Raw genomic sequence first — 22,428 nt, forward strand, 5'->3', positions numbered from 1 at the left:
CCATAACATGATGCTGCCACCACCATGCTTCACAGTAGGGATGGCGTTCTTTGGATGATGCTCTTTGTTGTGTTTGCGCCAAACATAATGCTTTGCATTTAGCCCAAAAAGTTCCATTTTAGTTTCATCCGATCACAAAACTTTTTGCCACATGGCTACAGAATCTCTTGAGTTTTTTTGGATACTTCAAACAGGATTCAAAATGGGCTTTCTTGAGTAATGGCTTCCTTCTTGCCCCCCTACCATACAGGCCAGACTTGTGGAGTGCTTGGGATATTGTTGTCACATGCACACTTTGACCTGTCTTGGCCATAAAAGCCTGTAGCTCTTGCAAAGTTGCCATTGGCCTCTTGGTAGCCTCTGTGATCAGTCTCCTTCTTGCTCGGTCATCCAGTTTGGAGGGACGGCCCGATCTAGGCAGGGTCTTGGTGGTGCCATACGCTATCCACTTCTTAATAATCGTCTTGACCATGCTCCAAGGGAGGCCAAGGCCTATTCAAGGCCTTTTGATTTTATTTTTTTTATACTTATCCCCTGATCTGTGCCTTTCAACAACTTTGAACCAGAGTTCTTTTGAAAGTGCTTTGGTGCTCATGGTTGAGTCTTTGCTTTGAAATGCACTACCCAACAGAGGAAACCTACAGAAACAGCTTAATTTTCCTAAAATCATGTGAATCACTATAATTTAACACAGGTGGAAGCCACTTAACTTGGTGTGTGATTTTTGAAGGCGATTGGTTACACCTGAGCTAATTTAGGATTGCTATTACAAGGGGGTGGACACTTATGCAACCAAGCTATTTCAGTTTCTGTTTAATTAATTTTCTACATATTTCTAGAATATTTTTTCACTTGGAAGTTGTCGTGTATGATGTGTAGATAAATGAAAAAAAAACAACTTTTAATGCATTTTAAGGCAACAAAAGATGAAAATTTTGAACAATTACAAATTTTGAAATGACAGAATCGCCAATCAAACATAAATAAAAGAACCGATAGTTCAACACTTTATAAAAAAAGTAATAGAATGTGAATGGCTGACCTAGTATTTGTAGTTTTGGAAGAAATAAAATTAGACAGTGTACATTTACAGAAGAATAAGGTGAAATTAATGGATAAATAAATTCAATAACATGGTACCTGGAGGCTTAAATAAAAAGAAATAGTAGATTGTTGCATTAACTATGCAGTAAATGGCACCACAAACACATTAATAAATTTAAATAGAAATGTGAGTGTATTTACCATGGCATCAAAAGCCTACAAGTACCTCCACTGTGTTTTCAGACACACTTTCCCTTGACAAAGGTATGTTAAACATACCAAAATGTGTATAATATACAGTAGAACTTTGGAGTTACGAATACCACCTTGGGAATGGCGGTTGTTCAGAAGTCTGAAATGTCTAACTCTTAATGCATTTGCAACGGTTAATAAATGTGTACGCCTGCTATCTACACCCTCAATGTGGCAAATACATGGATACAGTAAAGCATTATTCATGTTGTTATGGTTCTAAAGTCTTTAAAACTATACTGTAAAATGGAAAAAGACATTAAGTTACCATTTAAATTGTAACTGTAGCAAAAACACAGGTTTAAACATCCAGGAAAACATGGGTTAATGTAGGCCTTGCTGCTTTGTTTAGAACTAACATGTTCGTAGTAAAATTGCCTGTGCTTGCTTTGAAGTCTGCCTTTCTGGATACATTTGTTGGTATAGTAATTGATTTCTCCATGACCAGCACATGGCTTGGAAGAGTGCCTAGCTGCTTGCATTGCACGCATGGTTGAGTGATTGCATACTTCCTTTTTTTTTTATTTATAACTTTTCGGTAAAGCTTTTATTAAAAACTAATGCTATGGCTTTGTTAAATACAAAAAAGTAAATCCGTTTTTTATAGCCTTGCAGTAGTTGATATTAATCATGTGTTTTCAGTGTTCTATTGCATTCTTTAATTGATACCTTCGTTGATTTGTGTTTATCCACAGAGTGCTCGATGTGAGGAGTTGCACCTCAATGCTGAAAACCTGTCCAGGCGTGTCTGGGAGCTGCTGATGCTGCTTCCTACATGTCCCAACATGTTACAGGCTTTTCAAAATATCTCCGAGGAGGTTAGTCAGTCTTTTTTTTTTATTTATTTTTTTAGAAATGTTCTCATGCTCAGTTTACACATTTTAAAACATCCTCATTTTCTTTTATTTTAACCTAACCACACCATTATGCAAAAGTGACAATGGTGAAAGAATCGTATGGTGTCAGTTTTAATGATAATACTGCTGCTCTAAAATGTATAAATCTGTTTTTTTTTTATGCAGAATAAATTTTACTTTATTCTTTTAATGGTAGTAAATGTAATAAGTACGTCTAACAAGTTTTTTTTCTCAATATCAGCAACAGCTACTTAACCAATTATATTTAGACAATTTTCCCACCTCATTTCAGGTTTCTCATATCCCTTTAAATTTGATCTAACTACTAGATCTATCCATTTTTTTTAATTTGAGGTACCGTTCTCTGCTCCACCCCTTAAGCATTTACTACATCCGTGATTATGTGCCACTTTTTTTTTCTTGTCTTCGTTAGTTAAACTTCCAGACAACTTGTCAAATAGAAAAGATTTGTGTTGGTCAACCATTTCTATAATTGTAGCAATTATTTTCCTTCGCGCCCCTTCCATTGTGTAACTAACCTAAAATCGGGTTAGGTCAGGTGCTCGTTCACAGCAGGGGACAAAATTGATATTTGAGATCCATCTGTGGCAAATTTCTTTTGTGTTTGTTTGCTATTGAAACTCAATATTCAGCGTGCACAGTAAGTCCAAGGACTACTTCCGGGTTAATAATGAGCTGATTTCTGTGCATTAAAAGGCGTTTAATGGTTTAAAACATGTTTTTGTTTTAAGTGTCTTTGTTAGGTTAAAACTGATTAATAAAAAAATCAATTTAGATTTGATATTAATTGTAAGTCTGTATATGCATCAAGAGGATTAGTTTTGGCTAGTAGTATCAGTGCCAGTGTATGTTCTATTATGATCTGTGAAATTGCTACTTGGAGCTGCTGTCTGGCTGTCGCAGGTTTCTGGTGAAAATCGGCAATGTCGCAGCCCTGCGAAAGTTTTATGAAACCCAATTTTTTATTTGCGAGGTGCTTACGATTGTGAATTGTCGCAAATGGCTTTTGTGAAACGGGCCCCTGTGTTATTACAGTGATTTGAGTGGAACAGAGATTCTGGTATCCAAAAACTAGTACTGTCTTGTCTGACCAATGATGTGAATGTTTCAGTTTGAATAATTATATCCTTTTATTTATCCTTCTTAAAGGGAAATGATGGACCTTGCTGGAAAGATCTGCTAAGAATAAAGAGCCCACATAAACTCCTGTATGCACTTGAGATAATTGAAGCTTTGGGCAAACCAAATAGGCGGATACGAAGAGAGTCCACGGTAATTAGCATCTCTCAATGTATAGATAGGTTTCCTTGAAGTGTTGACTTCAGAAATCATTGTTCCTGAACTATTTTCCAATTTTATTCAGCTGTTTTGTTTTGTTGATCTAAAGAAACAAATTAATTGACAAATATTTAGGCTAAAATAATTTTTTTGTCTTCATGTGTTTTATTATCTCCTGTTATTCAACACTATTGAGTGTGTAGTAGTTACTGCTGATTTTTGTTTTAGGGAAGTTATAGTGACTTGTACCCTGACTCTGATGATTCAAGTGAAGATCAGATTGAAAACAGCAAAAACTCCTGGAGCTGTAAGGTGAGATGCTATTTTATTTATTTATTTAACATGGAAGTCTTATGACTTACTACTTGGGTTTGCTAAACTTCCTGTGGTACATATTAAAACCTAAGAACATTACTATTCTGGACAATGTATTTAATTTCCCATCTGCTAACTTTAATTGGATTGTCATTGTATTATATGCTAGCATATGATTGAATGTTAAGATAAACTAAAATAATTATCTAGTAGTGGAAGGAAAGTAACACATGCAATGACTTAAGGCCCTGTGAAATTCACTGGAGAATTAGTACATGACTAACCTGCAATTCAGTCCAAAACCTCAATATGTCAGTGTTGCCAATCCAGCTAAACTGATCAAAAGAATAATTAAGTAATCAACCCATTAAATTCTGGCTAATTATAAACACCCCATAATTACGAGGGACAATTATTGCCATTCTAGAAATGGATGCATTTAAAGGAAGCTTACTTTGAGACTTGCTGTTTTAGAACAAATAGATGCACCAAGAAACTCAAAATGCATTTCTTGAGAGGTTGCACGCAGCAATATCCACTTGGTGTGCTGCACACTGCTGGGTAGAACTTATTTTGAAAGCTGTAACATTAGAATTCATCAAACGTATAATAAAGTTCCACAATTAATAAATACATACCAGCACTGGCATAAGAGTTAACAGATGCCAGAATAAACAAAGTGTGTTAAAACTTTCCCACAGTTTTTGAAAAATTGACGAGTTACTACAACCCTGATCAATGCTGTATAAAAACACGTTTTATGTTTCTGAAGGCAGTAAGGATTTTAGACCCACAACATGTTTGTAGTTTAGATAAATAACCCCTCCCGTTAGATTGTATTCCAGGGTTTGATGCTTACTGTAAATCAGAAATGCAAGGATGTCAACTATATGCAAAAGAAAATGGTAGTAGAATTTCTTTGACTGAATTTTGGAGAAATGCATAAGTATTTCCCAATTTAGCATGAAAGGCTAACACATTTATCAGTTGTTACCAATTCTGTGGATGCTGAAAGAAGTGTTTTCTTCATATGGACACATTTTTACAGAGCAACAGGAATCCATGAAGGAAGACTGGATTAACCAACTGATGCTGAAGTTTAGTAGCAAAATATAATGCACAAGAACAGAGTGGATTTTTTATTTTTTCGTCTTTCATTCCAACATACGTAATATCTGTGGACGTCTTTATCAGCAACCTTTTTTTTCATTATTTAAACAAAACCAATAAAAACAAATAAGTAAACACAGGTAACATATGTTAGAGAATGCCCAGATTCCAATAAATGGTAATGTGTAGAGATTGGTGCCAGAAATGGGAAATCTATTGAAAAAACCTTATCTTCTCTTCTGTTGACAAAATATTTTATTTGTGCCCGGTGAGATACAGATATCAAGAAAATGTAATTCATTTTTTTTCAAATATATTTGCGTAAAAATGGACTGGTAAATTTAAAACCTGTAAATAATGTATTTACACTTATGAGTTCTCTGAAATATATATATATATAAACTTCCTTTTAAAATCCTGTTATGTATTCACAGGGATGTAAGGGTTAAATAAATGTCAGTTGCCATCTACAGCGTTCTGTTTGTTAATCTGCCAATACCTACTTTGTAGTAATGGGATGAGCAATTCAAGTGGTTATAGTAACGTAATGGAATGATTTGTTTTATGATTTGTCATTAAGAGGCTTACTGTTCAGGCTATGTCAACATCTTGGGGCTGTAGGGCTCAATTACAGGTTTAAAGACAAGTCGTGTAAAACATAAGGCCTAGCAATGACACACAGATTTTTTTTGTTTTTTTTGGTATAGTTTGTTTCTTCTGGGGGGCTTCAGCTGTTGTTGGAAATTTTCAGTTCTGCCATTCTGGAGCCTAAAGATCAGGAATCCTGGACAGTGGTATGTATGGATGCTGTAAAACCCATGCACTAGAATACTTTTCCACTTGCCATACATCATTAAAAGTTTTGGTTTGTTACGCCCCCACCCCCGACAGACTGGTCAAGTCAGTCCTAATTGTGTCTTATTTGCCCATTTTAAAAATATCTGCCCAAAGTTTCCTCTGTCATTAAGCAACTGCGTGTCCCACGCTTTAGCATTCAGTAAAGCACAACTTCTTTTCTAGTGGCTGTTGGACTGTCTTGCCTGCCTTTTGAAGCTCGTCTGCCAGTTTGCAGTGGACCCAGCAGATCTAGATTTAGCCTATCATGATGTCTTTACCTGGTCGGGTGTAACGGAAAATCACCGAAAACGGGCTTGGCCAGGAAAATCACGTAAAGGAGCAGGAGACCACGTTAAGGGGCTTCATATACCTCGTCTCACAGAGGTAACACAGATCAAAAGTTTTGTTCTGGAGCATACCTTTTGTGTTTATCATGCTTTTACTGAGTGCCAAACATTATTTTTCTTCTAGGTATTTCTTAGTCTTGTCCAAGGAACTAACTTGATCCATCGGTTAATAAGTGTTGCCTATACATACGACAACCTTGCTCACAGGTGAGTTGCTATTTGGAATAATCATGAGGAGTAACCACCCGCTTATCAACTTTGTTCTATGCTTTTGTCGGGATGATTGATTATTGGATATACACAATTAAACTGCGAGCCTCTCATGTCTCCCAGTATCTTGAGATACAGACTTCATACACAGGTCACATTAACGCAAAATTTTACATCCCAAATGCAAAATTTTGCATCCAAAACGCAAAATAAATCCATTGGATGGAAAAATATTTTGTCTTGCATTCACTTAACGCACAGAATGGGTGTGTGTGTGTATCTATATATATATATATATATATATATATATATAAACATATTTTATTTTACACATACACACACACACACACACAATCCGCTTATTTTAGGTATGGCTAAAAAATTCCAAGACTTTAGGGTTAGACTAAGTGTCCAAGTGCGGTACTCCCTTCACGCCGAACGCCATGAGGGTAAGTGTGCTTGCATTTAGACTTTGGAATTGTAACGGCAGTCTTCTACACAAAATAAAGTGGTGAAACATATCCACCGAAGGCTAGTGATTCATGATAAACCCAAATGGTACAAACTGTCGGAATGACTGGCCTAATTCTTGTCTTCCAAGACTGACCCATGACCACTTTGTAAATGCTTAAAATTAAAAAAAAATAATAATAATTAAGAGCTGCTTGATTGACCTATTAAAACAAAATAACAAACAAAACCTACTTTTTCATATTTTACACATGATTTGGCAGAGCTATTTTAAAGGTTTATCTTGGAAGCTGTTTGAGATTAAATTCCCTGTGCTCTTGGTCATTGTAGGCAACTTACCTGCCATGTGATCTATGTTAGTTACATGTGTTCTTTTTATTAGTTAATGTTTTTGTTACTGTTTAGTATTTCTGAATTTTGCATTGTTAACAGAACAATAATATAAGTGGTTATATGATGTCTGTTTTCATTTTGTAGTTACTCATTACTCCATGTGGCTCCTAGTTAGTTGGGCACACTGCTGTTCAGTGGTAAAAACCAGCCTGGCAGACAGTGAGCATCTACATGATTGGCTGAAGAAGCTCACTCTTCTTGTCCCTGAAGTAAGTGGAATAAGACAGGTATATTTAACAAACAAGTGCATTTTAAGTGTTTTATATGTTGAAAGATCGCTCATGGGTAATAAATAGTTCATTGTTGGCACTTAAAGTATTAAAGGTGAAACTTCAAGAGAGCTTTCTTCCAATATTTTCCTTTTATGTTTGAGCCAAATGAAATAAAAATGGGATGCATCATGTATGGTGTGGTTACATTAAGCATCACAAGCATTTTAGAATTTGGTTTCCTCGAAGTGTCTAGCTACTGTAGTAGATACTATTAAAAAGTGAATTATTTTTGCTTTCTGAGGGCAACCTGTGCATTGCTCTTTTGGTCTGGGTTTTAGACTGCTGTGCGACATGAAGCCTGCAATGGACTGTACAAGCTGTCTCTGTCTGGCCTGGAAGGGGGAGAGTCTATTCATCGATCATTTTTGCTTCTGGCTTCTTCAACGCTGCTAAAGTTCCTCCCTGATGCTCAAGCTCTGAAACCTGTCAGGGTAAGCTTTGAAGGACCTCAACTGCAGTTTTATTGAGGCCAATTAACTTTTTTATATCCAAAATGCTCACTCAGATCCTTTAAGTTTTGATAGGAGATGGAGATTGCACCTAAAACAGATCTTGATCTAAGAACGAATTTATCCTTTGATCGCTATGTTCTATTTTTCAACAGGTAGAGGATTACGAGGATGAGCCAGTGCTTCGAACTGGATGCAAAGAGTATTTCTGGTTGCTGTGCAAACTGATAGACAATATTCATGTAAAGGATGCCAGTCAGGTATTTTATTTCTGTAGTAAATCTAATATGCTGTTAAATATAAATCCGGTGGCACTTTCTTACTGTTTTATTCTTTTATTTAGACAACATTGCTGGATTTGGATGCCTTGGCAAGACACCTTGCTGACTGCATACGAAGGTTAGTCTTATGACATTACTATTCATGTACTGTTGCTGTATGGATTAGGGTTGTAATACGTAAAAGGTGAAACTGTATTTTCAGTCTTATCTTTCCCCCAGCAGGGAGATTCTTGATCAGCAGGATGGCAATATAGAGGATGATGGTCTGACAGGTCTGCTAAGGCTTGCTACTAGTGTTGTTAAGCATAAACCCCCATTTAAGTTTTCTCAGGAAGGACAAGTAAGTATAGAATTGAGGCACACTCATTAAAGTTTATACTATAGATTCACACATGTAATGAATCCTTGACAGGGGATGTGCACATTACTTATATACCATTCCTCCGTTTTTTGTTTTGTTTTGTTTTTTTTAGGATTTCCTGAAGGATGTATTTAATTTGTTGTTTCTGCTGCCAAGCCTTAAAGATAGACATCAGCCCAAGTGCAAGTCGCATTCAGCAAGAGCGGCAGCTTATGATCTGCTTGTTGAAATGGTGAAGGGATCGGTAGAGAACTACAGGCTCCTGCATAACTCGGTTATGGCACAACACATGCAATGTAAGGACTGTAGCATTGCATTTTTATGCAAAGCACTTTTTCAAAATGTACTGCATAAGAACAATTTTTACACACAGTTAAGATCATTTAGAATATTGTGTTTAAATTCAATTGCAGATAAATCTTTTTTAAAGGTAAATACTCTTATTTAATCTTCTCAGAACATGCATGAATCTTTATTTTATAGCATCTCACGCACCTTATAAATGGGATTACTGGCCCCATGATGATGTCAGAGCAGAATGCAGGTTTGTTGGATTGACAAATCTGGGAGCAACCTGCTATCTTGCATCCACCATCCAGCAGCTTTATATGATTCCGGAGGCCAGGCAGGCCATTTTTACAGCAAAGGTAAGACAAAGTGTCTTAACCTCTTTAGCCATAAATCCTATCTTCAGAAGCTTTAACTAAGCCTATAGCATGTACTACTAAGAAGTTACTTACTACTATGTTTATAGAATCTTCTTGTGCATTTCTCCTTCAGACAGGGAACCTCCAATTCATCACAAATAGGAATGGCTTTTATACCAAAGCTCTTCTGGGCCCGCCCAGAATCAGTCCATCAGATGGTCACATACTTTCACATTTCAGTGCGTGGGCCACACCAGAGGTTCCTAAGAGTTGCCTTCGAAGACGCAGTATACCAGTTTACAGCTCTCCCTTTCAGCATGTTCCGATCCCTACACACTTTCTCCAAGTGCATGGAAACGATCCTCGCACTGCTGCAAGGGATCTCGATCTTCCCTATCTGGACGACTGGCTCATTGCACCCAGTTCAGAGCAACAAGCACTAGATAGAGGCAAAGAGACGTAGTTCTCGACCACTTAAAAATGCTATGTCTTGAGATGAATGCGGAGAAATGCCCCAAAGCTGAGGATAGAGTTCTTGGGAATAACGTTGGACAGAGACCCCTTCAGAAATTGTTTCTAAGATGTGTGCCCAGACCAGAAGTGCAACCTGCCCAGCAGGGAAGTTCTGACAACAGATGCCTTACTAACCGGCCGGGGTCACTCAAGCAATCACTGCAAAGTGGTCTCGGTGACAGATACTTGCACAAAAACTTCCTGGCAGTGTGTTTCACGATAGCGCACTTCCGGAGGGAGCTCTGTTCCAAACACTTTCTCCTCAGGTCAGACAATACGACAGAGGTGGAATTCTCTGCAAAGAGGACGTGGAAATATTGCACTGGGTCCACAAGCATGGCGGCACGATAAGAACCATGTATATGCCAGGGATCTTCAACATCTCTGCCGACCGACCCTGGACTGGCCATCTGGGAGAAAGACCAGTGGATCTTTCTGCCACAAAGGATTGCACTGGATCTCCTTACTGGACCAGCAGGAGGTTCTTGGTTTCAGTGCACTGTCATGGCCAATAAAGCTGCTCTACACATTTTCCCCCGTTTGTGCTTTTGCCGGAATGTCTGATGAAGAACCAGGTGGAACGGGCATCAGTTCTCATACAAAGTTTGGCGGTTTCGCAGTTGACCCTGCACCCTTATGCACCTGCTTCATGATGCGAGTTAGGAAATTGGCAAAGTGGTTAATAGTGTGCAGGTGATCAATGAACAGACAGACAATTATAATCCAGGTGCAAAGGTTTGTTTTATTAGTTTTGTGTCCAGTGCCTGATGGCAAAACCAAACAATAAACAATAAAGATGCTAAGTAATACGGCGGTGTGTATTACTTACTTTATAATCCCTGGGTTGGTCCCGAAATAATAGTTGTTTTATTGTACCCCCACGTGAAGTACAAAACACATACACAAGTCTGTTAGTGTGTGAATTAGTGCTTGTGGTGCAATTACAGTTTATGGTGATACGAGTGCAATGCCCTTTCTGGGTTTGTGCTGGCCTTTGGCTACAGATCCGGAACGTGTTAGCTGTGTAATAACAGAAAGTAACAATTAGACAAGACAAACAAACACTCACGCATTTTCAAAGCCCAGGTCCTTCCGGGTTCTTTTGCAATAACCAAAAGGAAGGAACAGATTACGTTGCTTCGACCCCTACTTATACCGTCACTCATGACCCCTTGGTAAATGATTGCAGCCGCTCCTCCAATCCGCGACTGTCACATCATTTCCCTTCTGGGTCGATGAGTTAGTATACCGAAGCTCCGCTCCTTATCTAAATGACCAACTTCCTTTTAACACTAGGAACGAAGTGTCAGGCCATACAGTCTAGGGTACTCTGTTCCCGTTACTTAGTGCCCTTACAGGTCGGGAGGGAGATTTACCACCAAGAATCATTGTCTTTCTGTCACAGACCCCCATCTGCTTGACCTGGTTCTGGAAGCGCTGTCTAAGCCCCCATTCGAACCGTTGTTTGAAATGGATATGAGGTTTATCGCCGTGACAACCATTATTCCTCCTGGCCATTACATTAGCAAGAAGAGTGAGCGACCTCCCAACTCTCTCGGCGTCCAAGAGGTGTCTCTTCTTCATCAAGCACAAGGCATGGGTGTTGCTAAGGATGAACCTGGCATTTGTTTCGAAATTTGTCTCAGATTTCCACTCCTACGAGACCATCGAGCTGGAGGCTTTCTGCCCCCACCATTGAAGGACAGTGAGCACAGAGGATTAATTCCCTGTGCCCCTTAAGGGCTCTTGCGTTTTATGTCACTCGTACAAAGAACTGGAAATTGACAGAACAGCTTTTTGTCTACTTCAGATCGAGCCAAAGGGAAGGCAGACTATAAACAGAGACTCTCTTGATAGCTGGTAGAGGCAGTTAAGACACTATGTCTGCTGGTGTCCCACACGTGACTATAAAAGAGATCTGCAATGTGATTGACCCACACGTTTGCAAGATTTTATGGACTGGACATGGCCAAACTGACATCTCTATGCTAAGTGGACCCCCTGGGAGCCTGTGCCAGCTTGCTTCAGCTTTGGTGTAGTGTCGATCCCATTCGTGATGAATGTAAGGTTCCCTGCCTGAAGGTTCTTTTTGGAGAACCTAGGTTATGTGAGTAACTATAGTTATCTTTTTTTTTTTTTTTATTTTGTTTTTTTTTTGACAGTATGCTGAAGAAATAAAGCACAAGACAACCCTCCTGGAGCTCCAGAAGATGTTTACATATCTCATGGTAAGTTCCCTTTCAAGTATGAAATGTAACCATTACCAAATAGGTGTTTACCTCCTAGTGCCACCAAAACTTGAATATTATATTCCAAAGCTCCTCGGTCGACATGGTGCAAAAGGACTGCGCACACAGATCTCTGAGCCATTTTTCCTTTCCAAGACTGACCTGACAGGGGAGCTTGGTATCGGATAAGTGCTTGTTGCTTATGTGTGCTACATCATTTATGCAATATTTTATTTACACTGTAATAAAATATTTTTTTATGAATTACGCGTATATTGTGCACTACAGCTTGTTACATTCTGCTGCGGCCTTGTGCCCTGCGTAAAGCCGGCTTGAGTCCCTCCTTCCCAGGGATCAAGCAAAATAAGTCGGCTGACTTGTGCTCTCCTCACAGGCTGTTTAGCTTCTGAACAGAATTTTCTGAACTGTAATTGTGTTATTACTGTTTTCTGTGGAGAAATATTTCTTTCGGATTTTCTGCATTTTCTTTTACAGAAATATGCACACAGCTGCTGGGCTGGCCCGAGATACATGCTTCTTTTGAGATCGCTTGCAGTCTCATTCCACAATATCTCGCTGCAGTTTTGGTGACCTGCTTTTGCATCACCATCATGAGGGCTGTGTTAGTACCTGTAACAAGCAGGCTTCCCCCAGTCTCGTGTGGGTACTGACTGTGCTTTTGCCAATAGCTTTGACAGGTGGGCATCCCTGTACAGTGTTACCTGCAGTAACTGTGAACCGGTGGACCCATGCAGTACCGGGACCGAGGTTACCGACCCGATACAGTACCATCCCGACACGGCGCTAAAGTCACCGAAACGATATCATCCCAGTTCAGACCCGCTACCGACCTGTGCTTACATCACTAGTCCAGTACCAAGCTGTTTTTTTTCGGGTCTTGACCCACCCTGTTGATGTCTATGAGCAGACTGAGGCAACATCTGTACATTGTTTACTGTACTGTACAGGGCACAAACCAGTGGAAAACTGACACCCAAGGGCCCAGCAGCCTTAGAGACTGGCACAGCCAGCTATACCTGCTGCCAGACGTGATGTTCAGGACTGGCCCGCGGCACCTCGCTGCAGAGACTTTAATAGGTTCCGCTGCCCGGCACAGAGACGAAAGCCTCACGCCTGATTCAACAACAGGGTTTCTTAGCCCGCGGTGAACCGCAACCGCCTGTTGACAGTGTCTCTTCGCTATCTAAAGGCATTCTCTTGGTGGAAACAGCCGGCCCATCTACACCTCGACGTAGTGCTGCGCAGTGTCACCAGAAGGGAGATCGTCACCACGGACGCGTCCAGCCTGGGCTTCGGCGCTGTGTGGAATGGCCGGGGTGTGCAAGGTGTATGGAACCCCTCTTGGCAGAGACTCCACATAAATGTTTTTAAGCTGCAGTTTACCTGTCTTGCAACATTTTTTGCATGGGGCTCAAGGGAGACATGTGTTAGTATGTACAGAGGTGGCTTACATCAACCACCAGGGCTGCCTCCTCACCCAGTCTCCATCGCGTGGCCCTCAAGCTTTGCACTGGACACACGAGAACTTCCTGTCACTGCGTGCAGTACATCTGCCTGGGGTGACATACTCAAGGAGAGTTCCCAGCACCTCAGAGTGGAGGCTTCACCCTGAGGTGGTGAGCCCAGTGCTCCAGATAAGGTTTTGGGTCTGGGAGTAACTTACCCTCTAATTTTAACACTGAGAGAGTAAAATGTATTTTCAGTGGATAAAATGCAACATTACCTTGAGTAATCTCAATATATACTGTACAGTCTTTAATGGTAATGGCTAGGCATTAGAATAGAGCCTTCCATTTTAACTGCAATGTTACTTTTAACTACTTTACAATCATGCGCTTGATAGATAACATTCTGTATTGGCTCAGCACATTTTTTTCGTAGTATCACACAGACTCATTAATTGTTACATATATTTTAACTTGAAATTCTTGAACAGTGAACTTTAATATAAAGCCATACAGATAAATAAAATAAGGAAATGCATTAATAAGTTTTATAAAAAAGTTTGTTTATTATTATAGGAACCTTTTTTTTAGCGCTTGCCTCCTGATGATGGTTCCAGGTGGATTTGTAGCTTCTTCTCAAACCCCCCCCCTCCCACTGTGATTGGCTTGAAAGACAACAGGGCTAGCCAGAGATTGATCATGTATGTTGGGTTGTTTTTTCTTGTGTAGAGTTAGTGGTAGTTTTAAGGGAGGTAGCAGCTAAATTGCTATGTGTATTTTTACACGTTAAATGTAGTGCGTTTTTCAGATTGAATGCGTTAAAACAGTATGTATGCAGCTTATCTGTACCGCTGGGTGATCCTCATTTGGGAGAGGTTTGGGAGAGCAGAGATAAATCTCTTTGCCTTCCAGGAATCTACTGCTGTCCCTCCTGGTTTTCCATAATAGGAGGTGGGGATCCACTGGCGTACAAGTGGGGGCATCATTGAGAAATGGTGTCTGACTCGTGGGTTGAACCCCGCCACTTGTCCCATGACAGTAATACTGCAATTTTTGCAGGGCCTGTTTGATGGGAAATTCCACTCTACATTAAAGGTATGTCTGGCAGTCATTTTGAATTGCCATGTCAAAATTGACTGCCTCCCCAGGAGCTCACTTCCTGGCGGGGCGGTTTTTGAATGGAGCTCGGTGGTTTTGGCTGCCTATGAAGGATATTGTTCCTTGTTGCAGGCTTAACGTGGTGCTTGATGCACTCATGAAGCCTCCATTTGAGCCCTTACGTTCAGCTGAGCTGAATTTATCGCTCAAAGTTTTTTTTTGTTTTGCTTTCTTGTTTGCAATCGCCTCTGCAAAGTGATTGAGTGAGATGCAGGGATTCTCAATTACGAAAGCTTGCTTAATTTTTTGCAGAAGCCAGGACAAGGTTTAGCTCTGTACCATCCTCCTTTTTTTGACCAAAGACTGTCTTTGCATTTCATGTCAATCAGTCTATGGAGTTTGAGGCTTTTCTTCCACCACCTTTCCAGTCTGACAATTTGTGCTATGGGTTGAAGTGCCATGGTCAATCCCTGTCTAAACAGAATCAGGTCTACCTATGAGTTAGCCAGCTTGCCCCCTCAGAAAAGCTCACTGCTCATTCCACCAGGAGTATGGCAACTTTGTGGGCTTTATTCCAGGATGCATCTCTAAGACATGCAGTGCAGTGGTGTGGGTTACTCCCAGTACCTTCACTAGGTTCTACAGACTAAAGTAGAGGTGAGTTTCTCCCTCAATTTTTACTAGTGTTCCTAATGGTAACGCACAAGGCTTGTGGCATTCTGGTCGTTCTGCAATATTGCCCTTGTGAAGGCTTGGGTATATTCACCGATTTTAGGTAATGGTTACATTTCAGGTTCCCTGAAATAGAAATGTAACTATTAACCTTCAAGGTCTCTGGTTTCAGCGTCTTTAGGAGGTAAACACCCATTAGGTAATGGCTACATTTCTATTTCAGTTTACCAGGGTTAGGAAAGTTTTCTTCGCTTGAAGGGTGTTTGTTCATTTAGTGTTGCTCGTGTTGTGTTTTCATTAACCAAAAAGGCTTTTCTTTTTAGGAGAGTGAACGAAAGGCATACAACCCCAGACCGTTTTGCAAAACCTACACCATGGATAAACAGCCCCTTAACACTGGCGAGCAGAAGGACATGACGGAATTCTTCACTGATCTCATTACAAAAATTGAGGAAATGTCACCAGACCTAGTATGTGTGTGTGGTTTTTTTTTTTAATGTTTTCTTTTCTCAAAATTATTAGACTTTATTAGATTAACTTATATTTCTGGTATTCTTCTTTTCAGAAGATAAACATGGTCAGGCCTGATCAGTTGTACAGAGTACAAGTTTTGCATGATGTAGAGATAGTGGTTTACTATGATGTTGACTAGGGGTGTGCCGAGACTCATATTTTCTAAGTAATTAACTATGAAATTTGAAGTTGGTGTTAATTAAATAAAATGTTTTAACTACTCAGCACAAAACAATGTGGTCCCTCGGTTTCCCTTGTTTGCACAATCAATAACAATATAACTATTATTTAATATAAAACCTGACATGATCAAACTAAATAAAACTAATTTTAGATTTTATAAGCAGTTTATCTTGCCTTTTTTATCCTTTTGATACTAAATATTTGTTTTCACTTTCCTTAGAAATACATGATGTCTGCAGTGAATTGTGTGATTTGTAGTCCTGGGAAAGGTGTTATGTCCGATTTAAACTCGACAAAGAAATACACATCTCATTTTCCACAACGGTACCTTAAGTTTATGTGACGAATCGGTTGCATTTGCTAGTTTTGCAACATATGTTCATCATCAGTTTACGGCCTTGGTATGGCTGTACAGTATCCGCTTTAAAAGCGCTCAATGCGGAAGTTAATTACCATTGATTGGTACTCAATTGTAAAGGTGAGGGAAGGGCAGCTTTTCCTGTTTTGAAATCAACACACCAATAAAAAGGTGTGTTTTGATATTTTTAATATCTGCTAACAAATACTTCTGAGGTAACTTACACAGAAAATCCGAGTATCAGCATACCCCTAGTGCTGAGGGACACAATGTGGTGTTGTCATACCTACTTCAAGAAGACAAGGGATTTACAGAGTTTTATCCTGTTTTTTTTTTCTTTTTTTTTTTTTTTTTTTTTTTTTTTTTTTTAAGTCTGTTCATTTCTTTCAGAAAAACACTGTGAAAAGTTTGTTTGGAGGGGTTATCACCAACAATGTAGTGTCACTGGTACGTCTACAAAAGTTTCATGTGATCAAATTGATTGTCAAGTATATGCTTGTAGCTGTGTTTTTTCATTTTTTGTTGGCTAACTTTTTTTTTTTTTATTGGTAAAAACATGCTTTTTTACAGGATTGTGAACATGTAAGTCAGACTGCTGAAGAGTTCTACACTGTGAGATGCCAAGTGGCTGATATGAAAAACATCTATGTGAGTTGTACCACAGCCTTCAATGTGGGGAAACTTTTTTTCAGAAACCATGATGCAACGTTGGCTTCAATAAGTAAAAGATTTGATTGAGCATTATTTATTTCAGGTTACTTAATAAATGTATCTACTGTATTTGAAAGTCAAAATACAGATCTAGAAGATGTCCGCTGCTAAAACCATGGTTCATTTAGCACCAACACTTTGAGAACAAGAGCAGTTTGGTAAACAGTAACATGATAGGGATGAAATACTGTTGCAATAAATGACCGACTCAAAACAGTTGGCATCTCCTGTTTTCTCAGGAGTCGCTGGATGAAGTTACTATCAAAGACACCTTGGAAGGGGACAACATGTACACATGCTCTCAGTGTGGGAAGAAAGTGCGAGCAGAGAAGAGGTGAGGATTAAAACACTTGTCTGCAACTTGTGGGTATATAAAATTAAAGGTTTTGTTTTTATAGTGTGCTGAACTTCTAGTAAGCACAGCTAAATAAAAACATTGGCCAAAAATGTGCCATATTACAGTCAAGTTTATTAAAAATTATTTGGCTTAGTGTTAGTTATTTTTCATTTGAGATGGATTTTATGCCAGACCAAAACTTTTTTTTGTCTTGTGTTTTATTTATTTATTTTTTTTGGGTGCAGGGCGTGTTTTAAAAAACTCCCTCGGATATTGAGCTTTAACACTATGAGGTACACGTTCAACATGGTGACAATGATGAAGGAGAAAGTGAATACTCACTTTTCTTTCCCCCTGCGTCTTGACATGACCCCCTACACTGAGGACTTTCTCATGGGCAAGTGTGACAGGAAAGATGGTATGTCATTGAGTGTTTTAACTAAATCACATTTATTCATTGTCTAAGAACCAATTAGTGGACTACAAGTAGCTATGCAGTGCTTTTGGTCTCCTGATGATTCATTTAAAAGAAGTAGTTTCACCCCTATATCCCTGTTTTTGTTTTTATTGTATGTAATGTTTCTTTCTTTCTTGCTTTTTTTTTTTTTTTTTAGGTTTCAGGGACGAGGGAGAAGCTAAGCCAGCAGAGAGTTATGAGTATGATCTGATTGGAGTAACGGTTCACACAGGCACCGCTGATGGAGGGCATTACTACAGCTTCATCAGAGATATAGTCAATCCGCATGCTTACAAAAATAATAAATGGTAAGTTACCAGAGAACAACATGATTCCTATTATGTGTAAAAACTGCTGTTTTTGTATGCATTATGTAAAATGTGTTTCAGAATAGTTTTTTTATTTATTTGTTATTAAAACATTTTTAATTGGCTATTTTGTCATTGGTTGCGTATAATAAACTAATTTCCATTTATTTTCATTTAGTCCATTTTATTTTATTCTCAACATTTTGGAAATAACATTATGAAATATGTACTGTACATTGAAACTTGTAAACTTGTTTCTAATAGGTATCTTTTCAATGATGCAGAAGTTAAGACATTTGACTCGGCTCAGCTTGCCTCTGAATGTTTTGGAGGTGAAATGACAGTAAGTCGTTAGTCTAGTTTTTTGTGTAACAAACCTCTTGAATACTTCTCTTGCAAAACACGCCATGGTCTACTGTATAACTGCAGTATACCACACGCCTCTTGTAATGCGTAAAACATACACTGTATAATAGTCATTCTCAGCAAATGTGTAGAAATACATGCAGGTGCAAGAACACGAAACAAGTTGTGTGGCAGTCATACATTTAAAATCTTTTTTCATAGTTACATTATGGATTTCATAGATTTGCAAGGGAGCACAGTGATGCCCTAATAGAGATCATTATAACAAATCCCCCTGGGACCTGGAGAAATGTTCATTATATCAGGTTGTTCACTATAATAAGGTTTGGCAAGTTGGTGTGTCAGAATAATGAAGAAACGGCCAAATTTAATTAAACATCTTTATACAGTAGTTCTTTCAAGACAACTTCACATTGATCCACATTTAAACTGTATATTTAAAAGAAAACCGTAAAGAAATAAAAAAAAATAAAAAGTACACTCACAAGCTGAATACAGTAATTACATGCCCTTTCTCTTGAAAAACATATCCAGTGTAGATTGCTTCATATTTTTCGTGCTTTTCACAGTGTAGTTACCTCCTCACGCCTGTTGCCATGGTTGCAGTTTGTGTGAAGATGGCAACAGTTGGATCCGTCACAATATTCGCACTACAACATCTATGAATCAGCCTTATCTTCGAATCTAATTTCCACTGAAAAAAAAAAACAAAAAACGGTTCTTGCTGCTTTGATCGTTAAAAAAGGGGGTTGGTTATAAGAAGGGTTTGTTATAGTGAAATTTGACAGTATTTAATTGTAAAACACAGTCAACATTTTTAGACATAAAAAAGGATTCCCTGTATCTTGATGTGTTAATTATGATATTGCAGGATTCAAGCTCATATTTAATTTTTATCTTTTACAGACCAAGACCTATGATTCTGTCACTGATAAATTCATGGACTTCTCCTTTGAGAAGGTAACGTGTTTTTCTTGTTATAAATTTATATGCTAAGGTTTTCAGAGCTGTAATCCAGTGCTCACATACATGTGTTGCATGTTTAGACCCACAGTGCCTACATGCTGTTTTATAAGCGGGTGGAAATGGAGGAGGAGAATGGAAGAGAGTGTAAATTTGATGTTTCTTCAGATTTACTTGAGGTATGTTACTTTTTTTGTTGGAATAACAGAATAGAAAGAACAGTGTAAGTAATGCCACTAGAAAACTAAACTTATAATAGTGATGTCTTAACCGGAAACAGGCGTTTTTTATGACCAACCTTTTAAATCTATTACAATAACTCAACGTGTTGTTTTGATTGCAGTGGATCTGGCATGACAACATGCAGTTTCTTCAAGATAAGAACATATTTGAGCACACTTATTTTGGGTGAGTTTCATAATATTAACACAATGTGCTATTAATATCTTTGGTGCAGGTTAGGCATGAAGATAAGATGTGTGACCAGAAGCCATGTTTGTTCATAATTTCACCACTAATATACCAAATAATTGAGTTTTGATTTTGGATGACAGTTCATAAAAGATGGCAGAATAGTCTGTTTTTGGGAAATATGTTGTTGACTTATTGAGTAGGGTGCATGTTAAAGTTTATGCACGTATGAAAGATTAGGGCCTGATTTTAATGACTGGCAAACCTCAGACTCTAGGGGAAAATGTGTTTGCCCTCTGTTTTGATGCTGTCTACATTTGTGCCAATGATCGGCATAATTTTCAGGGTGTGGCTTTTGTTGCATGTTAGTGTTGAGTTATGGGAGGTTTATTTAAAACGCAGGCACATCTGATGCCATTAGTAAAAGGAAACAGCAAGTGGAGAAGGAAAGAGCGAGAGAACACACTTTTTCCAAACAACATTGTATGTTGTGTATGTGCTATCTATTAAAATAAACAAATAATTTAGCTGTGCCAACTTAGAAGTGGAATGTGACTCTGTTGACTTTGCTGCTCTGAAAAATACAGATTCATATGGGCGGGGGGGGGCAAAATTATATATCATACTTCATAATTACTGGAAGTAATTTATTCCAAAGTGTTTTACATTTAAATATGCACGTAATAATTTGCTGTGTGGAGTCTTTAGGAATTTGCATATGTTTTAAACTCTACACAAGACAAATATTCTCTCAAAAAAAAGAAAAACTAAAAAAATTATCTGCAGTACATTATTTCACACAGGTATGAATGATGGGCTTTATATTAAAGTGCAGTTGGCAAGTGGGGGGGACCTGGGCTAGATGTTACTGTTTTGTAAAACTATTGTATACAAATAATATCCACGTTTCTAAAATCTAAAGGCGCCAGCCTTTTGAATGTATTGGATCAGCAAACAATTGCATTTATAACAATGTATACAGTACATAAAATGACTTTATTATTTTCCCCCATCTCTGCACTTGATCAACTGTTGTATGACCTAACTTACATTACAGCATGCTATCTAAAAAAAACAATGTTCTAAGTACATAAAGATGAGTGTACATGACAGATTGGGCTCATTTTGTATGGCATATACAGTAGACACAGCTCTGCTGTATGACATAAGCTCCCAGGGGTGTATTTGGGCAGGACAGGACCGGAGCGTCTGCCCTTTTTTGGGGGGGTTGGGTCCTGTGCCACCACTTTATTTATTCCCAGAAGTGGATATTTTATTAATGCACTTTTCATGGACGCTGGTTGTAAGTCACATTCATCATGGATGAATTGCCTATTGACCACTGTCACTCTAAACCATACAGCTCAGTGCCTGCACCTCAGAGCACTGGCTGGTTGGTATGTTTAAAAAAAAAAAAAAAAAAAAAAAAATGTTTTAACATACATAAAATGCTTCAAGACTGTGTAACCTCTGTTTAGTAATTTATTCCAGGTCAGGTGTATTTTTAAAGGCACCTTTTTCTTTGTCAGGTTTGAAACATACACAGATATGCGGAAGACCAACAGCAAAATAAGTGCATATTCAAATTTAAAACCTGTCTGACTAAATTACTTCCCAGAAGCTCCAGACAAACTTATTTTAGATTTTCTTCACACAATAATGGAGTGCATTCATTTTAATTTCACTGTCTGATTTTTAGGTTTATGTGGCAATTGTGTAGCAGCATTCCTAGCACGTTACCAGATCCGAAAGCAATATCTCTGATGACTGCAAAGGTGAGCTGCTGTGTAAAAGAATAACTTTTTAGTACTTCATTATGAATGTACTTGCTGAAAATGTCATTAGATGTGTAAGGTACTGTCTCACAAAAGTACATTTGTTATTATTTAGTGATTAATATCTGTGTAAAACACCTTGATCCTACGTAACATTTTTGTTTTTACTTACAGCTCAGTACATCTTTTGTCCTCGAGACATTTATACATTCAAAAGAAAAGGCAAGTTACGTTGAATTTTTCCTTCAATTAAGAGTATTCGAACAATTGTGAAACGGTTTGTATTTTCAGATTGTAGTTTTTGATAGTTAGCTTTTCATTGTGCATTTTCATTAAAAAAAAAAAAAAAAAAAAGTGGTTAATGTCTTTGCAGCTGTAAATGATGTCTGTTCATTAGGGTTCACACATTTCAATGTATTAATTATTTTTAACTTTGTAGCCCACCATGCTGCAGTGGATTGAACTGTTAACAAAACAGTTCAACAACAGCCAGGCAGCTTGTGAGGTAACTGTCATCTTCCTGTCTGATCTTCAGAGTTTTGGGGTTCATGTGCTTCAATATAGCTTAATCTCAAATGCTTTGCATCTAGAGTGGCGTTTTCAGTGCTCAATATGCACACCTATTGAATACACCTTAATTGATTAGAGCAGTGTACTTCAATTTCCAACAAGTTGATGGGGCATAAACCATTCTAGTTGATTGATTCACAGTAAAGTATGATGCTGCACTTCATCTATTCATATGTTTTTCAGTGGTTTTTGGACCGTATGGCTGATGATGACTGGTGGCCAATGCAGATATTAATCAAGTGCCCAAATCAGATTGTACGACAGGTAAAATAAATAAATAAATAAATAAATAATAACATGAATCTCTCTTGATTCTTAACTGCAGTTTTTGCATTTACTTTGGCATTGCTAGTG

The 22,428-nt window shown here is 38.3% G+C and overlaps 1 protein-coding gene across 1 annotated transcript in view; it reads left to right on the forward strand.

Annotated features, from left to right (window-relative positions):
• The window catches only part of LOC121316430 (ubiquitin carboxyl-terminal hydrolase 34-like), a 78,725-nt gene that overhangs the window by 40,470 nt on the left and 15,827 nt on the right, over positions 1 to 22,428 (forward strand). The window contains exons 29-57 of the mRNA XM_041251500.1: positions 1,992 to 2,114; positions 3,324 to 3,446; positions 3,681 to 3,764; positions 5,585 to 5,671; positions 5,898 to 6,098; positions 6,186 to 6,268; positions 6,668 to 6,720; positions 7,220 to 7,344; positions 7,686 to 7,838; positions 8,012 to 8,116; positions 8,200 to 8,255; positions 8,357 to 8,477; positions 8,611 to 8,794; positions 8,982 to 9,145; positions 11,821 to 11,886; positions 15,446 to 15,592; positions 16,567 to 16,623; positions 16,747 to 16,824; positions 17,127 to 17,221; positions 17,470 to 17,642; positions 17,839 to 17,989; positions 18,254 to 18,332; positions 19,262 to 19,315; positions 19,402 to 19,497; positions 19,662 to 19,726; positions 21,429 to 21,504; positions 21,679 to 21,726; positions 21,944 to 22,009; positions 22,258 to 22,338. Coding sequence (XP_041107434.1) covers positions 1,992 to 2,114; positions 3,324 to 3,446; positions 3,681 to 3,764; positions 5,585 to 5,671; positions 5,898 to 6,098; positions 6,186 to 6,268; positions 6,668 to 6,720; positions 7,220 to 7,344; positions 7,686 to 7,838; positions 8,012 to 8,116; positions 8,200 to 8,255; positions 8,357 to 8,477; positions 8,611 to 8,794; positions 8,982 to 9,145; positions 11,821 to 11,886; positions 15,446 to 15,592; positions 16,567 to 16,623; positions 16,747 to 16,824; positions 17,127 to 17,221; positions 17,470 to 17,642; positions 17,839 to 17,989; positions 18,254 to 18,332; positions 19,262 to 19,315; positions 19,402 to 19,497; positions 19,662 to 19,726; positions 21,429 to 21,504; positions 21,679 to 21,726; positions 21,944 to 22,009; positions 22,258 to 22,338 — 2,994 coding nt within the window. The remainder of the gene's footprint in view (positions 1 to 1,991; positions 2,115 to 3,323; positions 3,447 to 3,680; positions 3,765 to 5,584; positions 5,672 to 5,897; positions 6,099 to 6,185; positions 6,269 to 6,667; positions 6,721 to 7,219; positions 7,345 to 7,685; positions 7,839 to 8,011; positions 8,117 to 8,199; positions 8,256 to 8,356; positions 8,478 to 8,610; positions 8,795 to 8,981; positions 9,146 to 11,820; positions 11,887 to 15,445; positions 15,593 to 16,566; positions 16,624 to 16,746; positions 16,825 to 17,126; positions 17,222 to 17,469; positions 17,643 to 17,838; positions 17,990 to 18,253; positions 18,333 to 19,261; positions 19,316 to 19,401; positions 19,498 to 19,661; positions 19,727 to 21,428; positions 21,505 to 21,678; positions 21,727 to 21,943; positions 22,010 to 22,257; positions 22,339 to 22,428) is intronic.

The sequence above is a fragment of the Polyodon spathula genome, chromosome 5 (genome assembly GCF_017654505.1).
Source record: "Polyodon spathula isolate WHYD16114869_AA chromosome 5, ASM1765450v1, whole genome shotgun sequence".
Taxonomy (NCBI): domain Eukaryota; kingdom Metazoa; phylum Chordata; class Actinopteri; order Acipenseriformes; family Polyodontidae; genus Polyodon; species Polyodon spathula.